The 14,465-nt window shown below is 43.9% G+C and overlaps 1 protein-coding gene across 9 annotated transcripts in view; it reads left to right on the forward strand.

The window, feature by feature from the left end:
- Positions 1 to 14,465, forward strand: part of LOC147022510 (FAST kinase domain-containing protein 4-like) — a 107,151-nt gene that overhangs the window by 22,786 nt on the left and 69,900 nt on the right. For all 9 annotated transcript variants that reach the window (XM_085893473.1, XM_085893476.1, XM_085893479.1 and 6 more), the window contains 3 exons: positions 1,556 to 1,777; positions 7,372 to 7,543; positions 7,638 to 7,795. In XM_085893473.1, the coding sequence (XP_085749599.1) occupies positions 1,556 to 1,777; positions 7,372 to 7,543; positions 7,638 to 7,795 (552 nt within the window). The remainder of the gene's footprint in view (positions 1 to 1,555; positions 1,778 to 7,371; positions 7,544 to 7,637; positions 7,796 to 14,465) is intronic.

A 14,465-nucleotide genomic window follows, 5' to 3' on the forward strand; every position in this document is an offset into this window, starting at 1 on the left:
ACTTGTACCATGTGAAATAAATAAACATTTGAGGGAAAATTCCCGAGAGATATTTTTTAGTTTATATTTTACAAGTTTTGTACACGTACACTTTAAAGAAGCTCATTTTAAATCTTCAATTGAAAAGAAAAAAACTTTTGTATGCTGTATACGAATGAAAATAGTAATTTTGGTTTTTGCCAGACAAGGGTGTAATGTCCATACACCGCCCATAGCACTTTTTCCCAGGGATTTTGTATTCTTTTGACAGTCGTCACAATAAAATGTTTCATTCTTTTGACGTAGTCACAATAAAAGGTTTCATTCTTTTGACGTAGCACAATAAAAATTGCAAGTCTTCAGTACTCTGATCCCAGTCACACAAGCATAAAGTTCCTGTGTGAAGCAGGATGACGTAGACATGATGACGTCACACATATTGAGCACAGTAAAAGTAAAGTAATGTCCCCTTGTTATGTGTTCTGTGTGATCTCTTATACGAACCTCGACAATATACCAAAAAAAGCTGCAAAGCTTCAAATCTTTCAGTCCGTGTCCCCCACAACATTCTCTCCGAGAAGGTTTACATGCAGCCTTTTTATTGATCTTCAAATTCTTTCACACTTCGCTTCGCCCCCTCCCCTCATCCATGGGCAGAGCTGCATTCGTGCTGGATCTTGGCGCGATATTCTTCGATTGGCGCTCACGAACCGTGCCTCAGCCCTTGGGGTGCTCGTTAAGCGAATCGGCTCGCGAGCGTCCGGTTTTGGTGTAAACTTTTGTGACGGGCACGCATGAAGCGGTTTGAAATGGTTTCGGGGGAGGGGGGGCTGCGTGGACAATGCATTTATGGGTGAGAAAACTATTTGGCAGATAGTCCGCAGAAAGGAATGTGGAGTGGTGAAAAAGTGATACTTGGGAATTTCTTACTCCACAATCGCAACACAGATTTATCAACACGGACTTTAGACAGTTAAACTAAAAAAAAAACATACAACAATGAAATAACTGCTTTAACTACTCGAGGATTTATTTGAGACTCATAAGCGCAACAATATAATGATCATTTTTCTCAAAGGATTTTGTGCGCACAATTTATGGTGTGCACACACACCCGATTGATTTTATCCGTATGTTATTACATCCGATATTGTTACATTTGTGCACGTGCAGAAATATTGTTTTAGTGTTCACAGTGCTGCTGAAATCGCTACGTATCTTCATAGCATGATGTGTCGTCTTGTTCTCTGTCGGTTACCAAACTATGCCAGTGCCGATATCTAGTATGTTATTTTGAAATATTTATCATCGAAACGATTGATGCTCCAGTCATGATGGAATTCTGTGTTCGGCGGTCAATACTGCACAAATTCTGGCCTGCGCAGAATCGCAGAACTTGCATGTGTGCGTGTGCTACAAATCCCTATGCCTTTATGATGTGCTCGCTGTATCTTACACACTGCATTCTACATACCTTGTTCTTGCGACTGTGAATTTTGTTGACCTCACACTTCTACAGTTATTCAGGGTTTTGTTCTCTGTGTAATGTAAGTGCATGGTTGACGTTGTTGTGCAGAACCTGAGCTTTCTGGCAGAAGCTTTGTCCCTGGAACAGGGTCATTCAGGAAGGCAAGGACAACACTCAGAAGAATTTGAGATTGAGGATGATTTGATGAGCAAGACCCTCAGGATGTTGGAGCTCCGCTGGGTTGAGGCTGACAATGGTGTTCGAGTGGCCCTTCTCATGGCTCGGGCTGGTCCGTTGTCACCGCTTCTCATGGAACGCCTTGAGGAAAAAGTGTGCTTAGTATTGAAATACCATGCAACTGTAGCAGAGCAAATTCTTAGTTCGAAGTGACACTTGATTTTATGGAGTTTTAATTTTGAATAGTTTGTGGGGGTGTGTATTTGCTGTACTACTTGGAAAACTGGAGTTCAAAGAACACCTTGCCCTGCAAAGTCTTGAGAAACCATGACGTGGGCGGGGTCTGCGAGCGGCAAATTTGATTGGTCGTGATGACGTAAAATGCTGTAATATTTTGTCCAAGTACTGTGAAATGGAAGGCTTTTGAAAGTGCCAAAGAGGTGATTTGTGTTGTGCAGTGTTTAAGTATTGCAGTGTAAATGCCTTTTTGGGGACTTTAACACTCTTGACGCAGCTTCTTTTACACCACCTTATTTAACATGTTATATTAGTTCTTCGTGCCTGTTGTCTGTGTCCTTTATGACGTCCTTTAAAAAGTACACTTCCTATTTGGAATGATTTTAAATCTTATTTGACTGCCAGGCAGGCAGACAGGGTAAAGATAAATGATCTCACTCCTCTGTGCGCGTGCGATCGCGATGAATTCAGAGCCAAAGTCCTGCTCGACCACATGTTCTTTTCAGATTCATGTTCTAATTTGTGGACAAACTATAAAATTTAATTGTGCCTCAATCATAAACTGACATTTGTGGACAGACAGATAAACAAAGTGAACCAATTGCTTAACCCCACTTTTTGCTTCATGTGCATGGGGTAATAAAGTAAAGCTGGCTATATTGTCTGCATTTATATGGTGAATCCTATGGTATCTTTAGAAAATTGTCTGCTGTTGTCCAGGTGAAGTTTTCTGCTTGAAGTTAAATATATAATGAGTATAACCTGAAGAATGTGGAAGTGCTGATATTTTGTTGCATCATGACCTTTTTGTTTGCATTATTTAAGGTTGATGAAGGATATTCACATTATGACCTCTCACACATAATCTTACCCTCACACACAATCTCACTCTCTCAATGACACAAACAGAACATGGACAAAGGCAGGCAGGTGTAACACATGCATGCAAATATGGAGAATGGAAAAACAATTGAATGATGTAAAATGAGTGTGTGCATGTGTGTTTTGTTGGATATAACTTTAATGAGAAAGTGTGCCCCAGAAGCAATGAGGGGAAGAGAGTGGCACTTGTTTATGTGGAAGAATTGCTTTGCTCAGCCAGTAGATTGCCCAGAGAGCTCAGATGGCAGAGCACTGGCACGGTTTGCCAGAGGACCTGGGTTCGATTTTCAATCTGGGCACGTAATTTTTCCACATATATTTATGATGGATATAACTTTGACTTTTCACGGGGCAACCATTATTCAGAGAAATATGTACGGATGGTTTCACATCATCATGTCTCGAGACCATCCCGACTTGTTTCATACTTTTTGGAGGAACATCCCTACATCATTTTGCACTGTTAAAATGGTTGGATTGCATGTTTACTTTTTTATAGAAATGTTTCTATGTGTTGTACTTCTGATTTACAAATGTTGTTGAACAAACTTTATAGATGTGCTCACATTGCAATGGTACTGTACATACTTCTTGGATGATCAAACATTCTGAATAGTATGTCCTTTCTGTCACCAACTTCCTGATGGTATTCCATCATTGTCAGGTCAGGTATGGAAACATGCACCGGAGCAGTGTGTCGCTGCGTCCACTTTCCGCCAGTACTCCAGGTGCCTGCATCTGGCCATCCCCCAGGCAGATGCCTGGCCCATCCCCATCTACTTGAGATGCTGATCAACCTGCTGCAACCCCGAGGCACGTGGTCGGCCCATTGGCCTCCTCCACTCACGAGGCTCCCTCGCTGAGAGAATCTGGAAAGCAAAATCAGCGTCAGGAAAACGAGCCACATGTCCATACAGCCGCAGCTGATGCTTACCGACTATACAGGCAATAAATCTCATCCGAGTCTCTCTCATCAACCTGTCATTGGACACAAAGTCTGACCAGCGATAGCCAAGGATTCTGGAATTGACCTGGTACCTAAGGAATTAAGTCTCCGTCTCAGATCCCTGGTCAGAGTCCAAGTCTCACCTCCGTAGAGCAAGACTGGAAGCAGCAAGATCCTGAAGACTCGGACTTTCGTCCTCCTGAGTGGGTACTGACAACACCACACCCCATGGTCCAGTGAATCCATGACTCCCCAGGCCTGAACCAGATGTCTATTAACTTCTGGCTCACATCCAGCGGATATGTGAATATCACTGCCAAGGTAAGTGCATCTCTCTATAACCTCAACATCCTCACCACAAACAGTTACAGACAGGACAGCAGCATCCAAATTGTCATTTAAAGCCTGGGTCTTAGTTTTGACCCAGGAAACCCGTAATCCCAGTGGCTCCAACTCCTCATTCAGCACCACGACGGCCCGCAAAAGGGTATCCAGAGTCTCCGCAAAGATGACTGCATCATCTGCGAAATCAAGGTCAGAGATCTTGACATTCCCAAACGATGCCCCGCAGCTTGATCTCTCTGACATCCTCCCATACAAGTGCTGGAAAGTGTGGGGGCCAGTGCACATTCCTGAAGAACTCCAGTCAGAGATGGAACCACCACGCGTCACGCACTCAGTCCCAGTGTCTAGTTCAGTTGAACTTTGTCTACGGTTGAACAAATAGTTGGTGGTGAATAATAAGAGGGAAGAGGTGGATGAGTGGTGATTGAGATGGATGCAGACGGACCAGAGGATGAGAATAAACCGACTGCGGGGTTTCACGGACCGATGGGATGAACGAGGGATTGTTGAAGTGAGGTTTGGTGAAGATTGTTAGTGGATTGAGGAGATTAAAAGTGGGTAGAGAAGGCAAAGATCACACTGGGGATTAAACAGACTAACCTTAATGTATTCCCCAATCCAATCAGTGTCTACCTTATTGAGACCTGCGTATAAAGCACGCGCCTTCACTTCTTCCTTCACTTGCTGCGATTTTTACCCTGAAGAGTGCAGCACGAAAAGCTTTGGTCACTATTATGTCGTGTTTGTTTGGATCCATATTGATATATGCATATATGCATATATATATATATATATATATATATATATATATATATATATATATATATATATATATATATATATATATATCGATACAGACATACATCAGACGCACCTCCTGGCTCTTATGGTGAGCATCGCCACAGATTATGTCTCACACGGTAAAACTGCATAATCAGCACAGAACAACCATCCGTCTGCCACTCAGACAATTGTTCCTGCTTATGCAAACCATTCAACCAGAAGGCACGTGATGTGATCGGCAGGAAAATCGAAACATGAGTAGTGTGACGAGCACTTCGCAGATCCCCATTGGACACAGTCCACACCAAAGCGTCGCCTCCAACACAGAGGCTTCGTCCCAGTGACTGTCAGAGACAAAGATAATATGGTCATCATCAGTTAAACATCAAACGGAACCACTGATCTGGAGTTCGGGCTTATTTGCCCTCATCAGGATGGTATACCGATAAATATCTAACCAATGATGACCACATTATTTTGTGGTCCACTAAAGATGACCACAATCCAATTCTAACTTCTTTTGAATAATAAAAATAATCGTCATGGGTCGGGGTCAGGTGTCCAATCAAAGCAGGACATCTTGGTACCGGTCATCACTACCAGCAGTTACAAAGTGCCAGTTCTAATGATCTCTTATTAATTACGTAACACCAGTCCACAAACGCCAAACAAAATACACCACACAAAAGAAGTCCTGGTGAGGGTTTGCAATCTCTGATTGCTCTATTTCTTGTTCTTTATGCTTTCGACATTTATGAATTGGCAGTTGATTTAATATTGGCCTTTGTTTTGGGTCTTTATGACATGAGCCTTTATGCTTTGGGTCTATTTCTCTTGTTTTTTTTTTTCTTGACAGGACCCAGGCTCGTGGAAGAGCAAAGTGGGGCTGACAATGGGACAAACATCCTTGGGTCTTTATACTTTTGGCCTTTGTGATTTGGGCCTTGATTTGATATTGGCCTTTGTTTTGAGTCTTCTGATATGGGCCTGATATCACTACCTATTCTTGTATAGATCTTATGTAGGTGTGGCACTTTCTGATCGCTCACATGACAACCGATCACAGTGTACTGTGTCACCATGTGACAGGACTCTGGAACATTTCATTTTTGTCCATGAAATGTGATTCCATAGTGGGTCATTCCATGTCAAATCATCAAAGAATCTGCCGTCATCTCTCAGATTTTTGTAAAACTTTGGGAACCAATTGGGACCCATGAAAAACGGCAAGAACTCAAATATTTTTGCCAACAGCTTCTTAATTAGTGAGATACAGACTAACGAACTTTGGACTAATGAGCACGACGTCGCGAATTCAAATGGCCATATCTCTAAAAATATAACACCTGGAGAGCTGGTTTTGGTGTCATTTTAAAGGTATTTTCATGCTCTATGAATTTGTCTGGGCAACATTTTCCTACCTCCAACCACAAAAAAGTTATCACAAAATATAAACTTCAATCGTGAATCCCCCAAAAATGTATCCTTCAAATTTCCTCAAATTCATCCCAGAGGTACCTTATGATGTCAAGAAGCTTCCACATAAATTTTGTGATGGGCACTCCAATAGTTTCTGAGATATGAGCAATAATGTACATGTACGTATGGCATATAGGTTTGAAAATCAGCATTTGTAATGTATGATACAATCAATAAGTGAGCTCATGTAAACAGTGTTCACGAACCTGACTTTGGCTTTCAATTTCCTCTTCAATGCAGCAACAGCAGCACTTGTTTCTTCCCCTCAGGCCCAGGTGAAAATGAAAGTATATGATACTTCAAAGCAATTGATGGTCGTTCCCTGTGTTCCCTCTCATGGCTCAGTTAGAATGATTGTATAATACATTACAAATGCTGATTTTCGAACCTATATGCCATACATACATGTAAATTATTGCTCAGATCTCAGAAACTATTGGAGTGCCCATCACAAAACTTATGTGGAAGCTTCTTGACATCATAAGGTACCTCTGGGATGAATTTGAGGAAATTTGAAGGATACATTTTTTGGGGATTCACGATTGAAGTTTATATTTTGTGATAACTTTTTTGTGGTTGGAGGTAGGAAAATGTTGCCCAGACAAATTCATAGGGCATGAAAATTCCTTTAAAATGACACCAAAACCAGCTCTCGAGGTGTTATACTTTTAGAGATATGGCCATTTGAATTTGCGACGTCGTGCTCATTAGTCCAAAGTTCGTTAGTCTGTATCTCACTAATTAAGAGGCTGTTAGCAAAAATATTTGAGTTCTTGCCGTTTTTCATGGGTCCCAATTGGTTCCCAAAGTTTTACAAAAATCTGAGAGATGACGGCAGATTCTTTGATGATTTGACATGGAATGACCCTAGTGTGTCATTTCTATTTTATACCCAGTGTTGACTCTTATTTCTGTAATTATTTCCAATACTGTAATGTAATTTGATAATGGCTTTTTGCGAAAATGCTATAATTGTCTGCTGCAGGTGTCATTGTGAATTTGCATTGCCGGTCGTGTGCCTTTTTACTTCCTGTGAGGTGATTATCATTCCTTTTAATGGCCTCTTGTGTTGCAGGCTCTGGAGTTGATTGAATCAATGCCTCTGTGGGCATTGCGTACCATGTGCATTTCTTTGGCCAACCAGAAGCGTTCCCCACAAGCCCTGATTCGAGCCATCGCATATTACCTTGCACAGGAGCGCAGCACCATGTGTCCAAAATTTGTCATTGACATTGTTAATGCCTTCGGTACTCCCATTTTCTTTCTTTCTTTTTGAGTGTTTACTCTATTGTCACGTTTTTTTTTTTTTCATTCTCCTTGCGTTGTTCCCATTGTCTGCAGTGCAGTTGAGGTTTTTTAATTACCTCGTGTTGAAACGACTGGCAAACTCGATGGTTATCTCTGGTCCACAGCTAAACTCTTGGCAAGTTAGTGAGGCATCATTATGCTTCTCACAACTCAAATTTTACAGCCCAGCCCTCTACCGAACATTTGCACAGGTGAGTTTATTTTATGATTTCCCTTTTCTGCATGTTTTCAAAGAATGGAAAAATCACTGTCTTTCCCCTAAGTTGCTGTCTGTTCACCCAAGCTTTGTCATAGTTTGTTCATTCTTTATTGGTGCATCGATAAAGAATTGTGTAATATTTTCCTTCGTATCCCGTGATGCTTTCTAAGCATATGTTGATTCTTTTTGTTTTTCAAGAATGTTATATTTTCCGGTCTCCATAACCAAGGATAGTGAACCAGTCTTTCTGAATCAAGTTGCCCTTCGGTGTCTTACCTTTTACCTGAGCCAGCAAGTTCTGACTCCTGCTCTTGGTGACATGACATTGGGTACAAATTGTGAATTAAAACAATCTTTGACCGAGCATGTGCTTACTGAGTTCAACTCTAACTGCAATCTTCTTCTTCTTCTTCTTTCGGCTGCTCCCGTTAGGGGTCGCCACAGCGGATCATCCGTTTGATCCGCAAAGTGATTTGGCACATGTTTTACGCCGGATGCCCTTCCTGACACAACCCTGGTCGCCTCTTACGACACAGGGATATGGTACACCTATTTTAACCGGGGTATACACCGGCCCATTACACTGGTGCTCATTTCGCCGACCTCAGAAGGATGGGAGGCTGAGTCAACCCCCTGGTGTATTAATTCAGTAGCCCAAACGGGGCTTGAACTCAGGACCTTTTGGATCCCAAGCCGCTGCCCTAACCACTGCGCCAACACCAGGCTTCAACTCTAACTGCAATGTCCAGACATATTCTTTACTCTTCCTTTTCCCCTCCTCGTGTTTCTTTCCCTCTTCATAATGTCTTTTATTTTTCTTTATTTTTGTCTATCCTTTCCTCTTTCACCCAAAATAATCTGCTGTTTGTCTGCAAGTGCATACCAACCTATTCCATTCTCACTTTTGTATTTCCCATGACAAATTTTGGTTGATAAAATGGACAAAATTGAATATACGCATTCCTTAAGTCAATTACAAAGTTGTTTTTTTCTGAAACGATATTGAGGCTCATGGAAGCATGCTTAGGGTCATATACAAAAATCCTGCCCAGGTCTGGTTGCCTATTATTATGGCTATTATGGCTGCAAGAGGAGACCTCAGTGACTTTGAAAGAAAGGTGATTGGTTGGGCGCATTTGGCAGGAGCTTCAGTGACAAACCGCTCAACTTGCTGATATTTCACGAGCAACAGTGCTTCAGGTGATGTCGGCATGGAACTTCGAGGGAAAGACATCATCAGCAAAGGGTAACAGTGGGTGTAAGCGCATACTCCAGGATATTGATATCCATGCATTAATTTGAAGTGCAAGGCAAATCATGTGAGCAACTGCAGATCAATTGACTGTCAATTTCAACCTGCGGCATGAGCAACCAGTTTCAACAAAAACGGTGTGCGGAGAACTCCACAGAGCAGGATACCATAGTTGGGTTGCAGTGCATAAACCGCTCATCACACCTGCCAATGTATGTTTGCGAGTCCATTGGTGTAAGGAGCGCAGGCAATGCATTTCCAAGCAGTGGAGAAATGTGATTATGTTCAAATGAATCATCCTTCACCATGTTCTCGACAAACGTAAGAGTGTACGTGTAGCACCAACCTAAATAACTCTACAACCACGAGTGCTTAGTTCCATCAATGAAGGGTTCTGGTGGTTCTGTAATGTGGAGCACATTTTCCTGCCTTGGTTTGGGTGCAATCATTCCCTTTGAGGGCAAGGTCAATGCCAATCGCTACTAAACAGTATTGAGTGATCATCTTCACCCCATTTTGTAGCATTTCTTTCCTGCCGGGAAGGTTGCTTTTCAGGATGACAACGCCCCCATCCACAGAGGATGTGTGGTCGCCCAATGGTTTGATGAGCGTGACACTGATGTTGTCCATATGTCATGGCATTCTCAATCACCAGATCAGAATCCAATCAAGCATTTCTGGGATATTATGGAATGACGCCTGAGACAGCGTTTTCCACCTCCATCAAGCAGGTGTGAGTTGATTGACTTTCTCATGGAAAAATGGTGCCAGATCCCTCCTGCAGAATTCCAGATGCTGGTGGACTCTATGCCACAGCACATACAAGCCGCACTGGCCGTGTTTGGTGGCCCAACACACTTTTAAGTGACTTTACATTGGTGTTTCCATTTTTTTTTTCTACTACCTGTAGGTGACAGATGGAAAAAGGCAACAGAAAGTGTGGCAGTGTGACAGTGGTTGGACTCAATAAGGGTGAGCATCAACGAAAAGGAAAACATGGTGAGAGAGGACAGCAGGTAACCCAGTAACCTGCAAGAGGGTTGTCAGGTTAGGTCTGGTGAAAGGGGGTCGGAAATATTGTGGGTAGTGATGGAATAATATGTCGGAGAGATCTCCAACGCTGGCGGTGTGGCAAAGGAGATTGACCATGTCCTCATTGACGGTCGTTGGAGGATGATCCAGAACTGCAGGGTCTACCAGAGTGCTCATTTCCTCAATACTGACCACAGGCTTGTTGTAGCAACTCTAAAGCTGCACCTTAAATCCTGGAGAATGGTACCATCCCAGCCTAGGCTGGATGTTGCCAAGCTCAGGGATGAGAGAGTAGCTGAGGAGTTTGCGAACAGGCTGAGTGGACACTTGGGGGGGTCTGGGTGCTTTGGGGGGTCCTGAAGAGTTGTGGAGCGCCTTCAAGACCAACGTCCTTGATGTTGCCGGTGGATGCCTTGGAGCTCACCGCAGGGCAAAGAAGAATTTTGTCTCTCAAGGGACACTGGATACCATTGACCAGAGTCGCAGGGCCAGGCTGAATGGCAGAGCTGAGCTGTTCAGGGAGCTGAGGCGTAAAACTGTACGTGCACTGAGGGTGGACAAGGAGGCCTATGTGCGAGGAATCTGTGAGGGGGTAGAGCATCACCTGTGGACAGGTGATTCTCGTCCCGCTTGCAGGGGAATTCGCGCATTACGTTCATCCAAGCCCATCCCTCGGAGCGCTGCAGTTCGAGCAGAGAGTGGTAGGCTCTTGACAGAGGAGTCTGAAGTGAAGGCCCGCTGGGCCGGTTACTTTGAGCAGTTGTACCAGGCTGATCCCCCAGCTGTCGAGTTGGACGTCAAGGGTGTTACAATCCCTGTTGCTGACCCTCGAATCAACTGTGGTCCACCTTCGCTTGTGGAAACACGGGCTGCGGTGAACCAGTTGAAATGGGGAAAAGCTCCAGGGATCTGTGGCATCCATGCCGAACTTCTCAAGGCTGGTGGAAATGCTGCACTCGTGTCGTTGCATGCAGTTTTGTGCTCTGCCTGGAACACAGGCATCATCCCAACTGACTGGAAGAGGGGCCTTGTTGTCCCTCTCTGGAAAGGGAAGGGTGATCGCTAAGACTGCAACAACTACCGAGGGGTGACGCTGCTCTCAGTGCCGGGCAAGGTCTTTGCTCGGATAATTCTTGATAGGGTTCGCCACCATCTGCTTGAGCACCAGCGTCCAGAGCAGTCAGGCTTTACACCAAAGAGGTCAACGATTGACCGTATCCTTGCACTTCGTGTCCTCACCGAACGCAGACGAGAGTTTCGGCAGGGGCTGCTTGCAGCCTATGTTGATCTCTGTAAAGCGTTCGATTCAGTGAATCGGGATGTCCTCTGGAGGATTCTTGGTCTTTGTGGGGTGCCACCAAAACTGATCGATCTGATGTCTGAACTCTACTCTCGTACTGAGAGTGCTGTGAAGTGTGGTGGTACCATCTCTGACTTATTTCCAGTTGTTACTGGAGTTCGTCAGGGATGTGTACTTGCCCCCACACTTTTCAGCACTTGTATGGACTGGATTTTAGGGAGGATGTCGGAGAGATCAAGTTGCGGTGCATCGTTTGGGAATGTCAAGATCTCGGACCTTGATTTTGCAGATGATGCAGTCATCTTTGCGGAGACTTAAGACATCCTCTTGGGGGCCCTCGAGGTGCTGAATGAGGAGTCGGAGCCGTTGGGATTACGGGTTTCTTGGGTCAAAACTAAGATCCAGGCTTTCGGTGACATCTTGGATGCTGCTGTCCTGTCTGTGTCTGTTTGTGGTGAGGATGTTGAGGTCGTGGAGAGATTCACTTACCTTGGCAGTGATATTCATGTCTCTGCTGGCTGCGAGTCAGAGGTCAAGAGACGTCTGGGTCGGGCCTGGGGAGTCATGGATTCACTGGATCATGGGGTGTGGCGCTGCCGGTACCTGTGCGGGAGGACGAAAGTCTGAGTCTTCAGGTCCTTGGTACTTCCAGTCTTGCTCTATGGGTGCGAGACTTGGACTCTGACCAAGGATCTGAGACGGAGACTTAATTCCTTTGGTACCAGGTCTCTTCGGAGAATCCTTGGCTATCGCTGGTCGGGTTTTGTGTCCAACGAGCGGTTGCTGAGAGAGACTCGGATGAGATTTGTTACCTGCATAGTCCGTGAGCGTCAGTTGCGGCTGTATGGACATGTGGCTCGTTTTCCTGACGCTGATCCTGCTCACCAGATTCTCTCAGCGAGGGAGTCTCATGAGTGGAGGAGGCCAGTGGGCCGACCACGTGCCTCATGGTTGCAGCAGGTTGACCATCATCTCAAGGAGATGGGGATGGGCCTGGCATCTGCCTGGGGGATGGCCAGACGGAGGCCCCTGGAGTACCGGCGGAAAGTGGACGCAGCGACGCGCTGTTCTGGCACATGCTCCCATACCTGACCTGACCTGACCTGGTGGGGTGAGGGGTCAGAGATCTGGCTGTTTGAAAAGAGGAATGATATTGGCAGTGTCGAAGAAACCCAGTCTCCGCTTCAGGATCGATGCACCAGAACTCATCTTAATTCGGGTCATTTATAATTGGGGCCAGAGCACACGCCACGTTAAGGTATAATTAGGTAGCTTAATATGTGCTACCTTGGCGTGCCATTCTAATTCCAAAATAAATAACGAAAAAAATGATAACATTGTAACAAAGCATATATTAATTCAGAGTAATAATATTTACAACAAAAATATGAATAGCAGTATCATCTGGTAATAATAATAATGAAGATAAAATCCCACCGCTATCCCCAAGCACGTCTGGGCTTGGTGAAAGGCATGCTCATGCTCAAGCAGTACAGCAGGCAGGTATGCAACAAGGATATGAAGACCAATGAAAATTGGTCCTTTGGACCAACGGGCCCACGAGTCCACAAAATGTTTCCCAAAAATCAATGCATCTTGAGAATGTACCTAAGGAGGTAGCAGCCTAATGGAGCTCAACGAAGTGCACAGAATAACAACTGTCCAATTGGCTGAATATGTGAAAAGTGATACAGACTACCGTATCCAACTTTTAAGCAAACACGAAGACACTCGAAGAATTTCTCAATTCGTCCTATACATTTGAGTCATTTATTTAACAAACAAACAAAAACATATTATATGCACAAATGGAGAATTTTGAAGGAAAGCAATAGTCTTCCTCCAAATTCTAAAATACATGGAAATATTCAGTTCTTTATGTATGATTCAGTAAGACTAAGTTATTTTTCTTTCCCATACGCTGGCGCCACAGTTTGTCAGGTTGGAGTTTTCCAGGTTGAGATCACTTTCAGCTATTGTGCAGTAGTAAGCTTAATTTTGAAGGGCTGAGGAATATAATTTCGAGGAACCGAATGTGTGAGTTCTCTCCCAGCACAGAATGACGTCAAGACTGCAGCCCTTTGGGTACGTTGATTGATTTCACATAGTTCTGTGGTATGGAGGTCAGAAGGTCAGCCTGCTTTGAACAGGCTAGGTAATGATATGTAATCTGAAGCTGTCAAAAGCGTAGAAAAACGCATCTGGATATCTGCATCGACCAACATTCCAATTTTGCTAAAATAATATCTCCAACCAGACTTGATGGTACTTTATATTAATAATTATCTCTCTATAATTCCAGCTGTGTGTGTGTGTGTGTGTGTGTGTGTGTGTGTGTGTCTGTGTGTGTGTGTGTGTGTGTGTGTGTGTGTGTGTGTGTGTGTGTGTGTGTGTGTGTGTGTGTGTGTGTGTGTGTGTGTGTGTGTGTGTGTGTGTGTGTGTGTGTGTGTGTGTCTGACCGCTGTTTCTCGCCAACCACTGGTCCGATATAATTGAAACTTGCCAGATGTATTTCTGGGGACTTGAGGATGTGCCTTTTCAAGGTTTGATATTAATCGGACAAGTGTTTCCCAAGTTATGGCCATTTATTTACCAACCAATGACAAGACATGTTCCTGCATAGGCGTGGCCGATTGGGAAGAGAACCTCAGCCGCGTTCCCCATTACGGGTTACAACGTACGGACTTCCGGAGAGTGATGACTTTGTGTATTCTAATAATTTCTCGATTTCGTATGCACATTTATAAATAAACACAATGCCCCAAGTTATGATCGTTTTTATATTAGACGGTGCATAAATTTTGGTAACATCAAAGTGAGCTGGTATGCTACGAACTAGGAAGTAATTTTTTTTTTTTTTTGCACGAAGGTTTTTTTTCTCTCTTCTCTTCTCTAGGTGTTTTTTCCTTGCGCCAACATTGCGAAAAGGCAAAATACGTTGGCGCTAATTGAATATTTGGCCATTAAAACTAATAATTTATCAAAACGTTGGCAGATCCAGCAGCCTCCGCATTCTTGCCCTGGATGAGGAAACGAAGCGCCGTTTCCTCAGCAATGTTGTTTATGAAGAGGTGCTAA

This window comes from Eptatretus burgeri, chromosome 8 (genome assembly GCF_056783735.1).
Source record: "Eptatretus burgeri isolate ZD-2024b chromosome 8, Ebu_testis_v1, whole genome shotgun sequence".
Taxonomy (NCBI): Eukaryota; Metazoa; Chordata; class Myxini; order Myxiniformes; family Myxinidae; genus Eptatretus; species Eptatretus burgeri.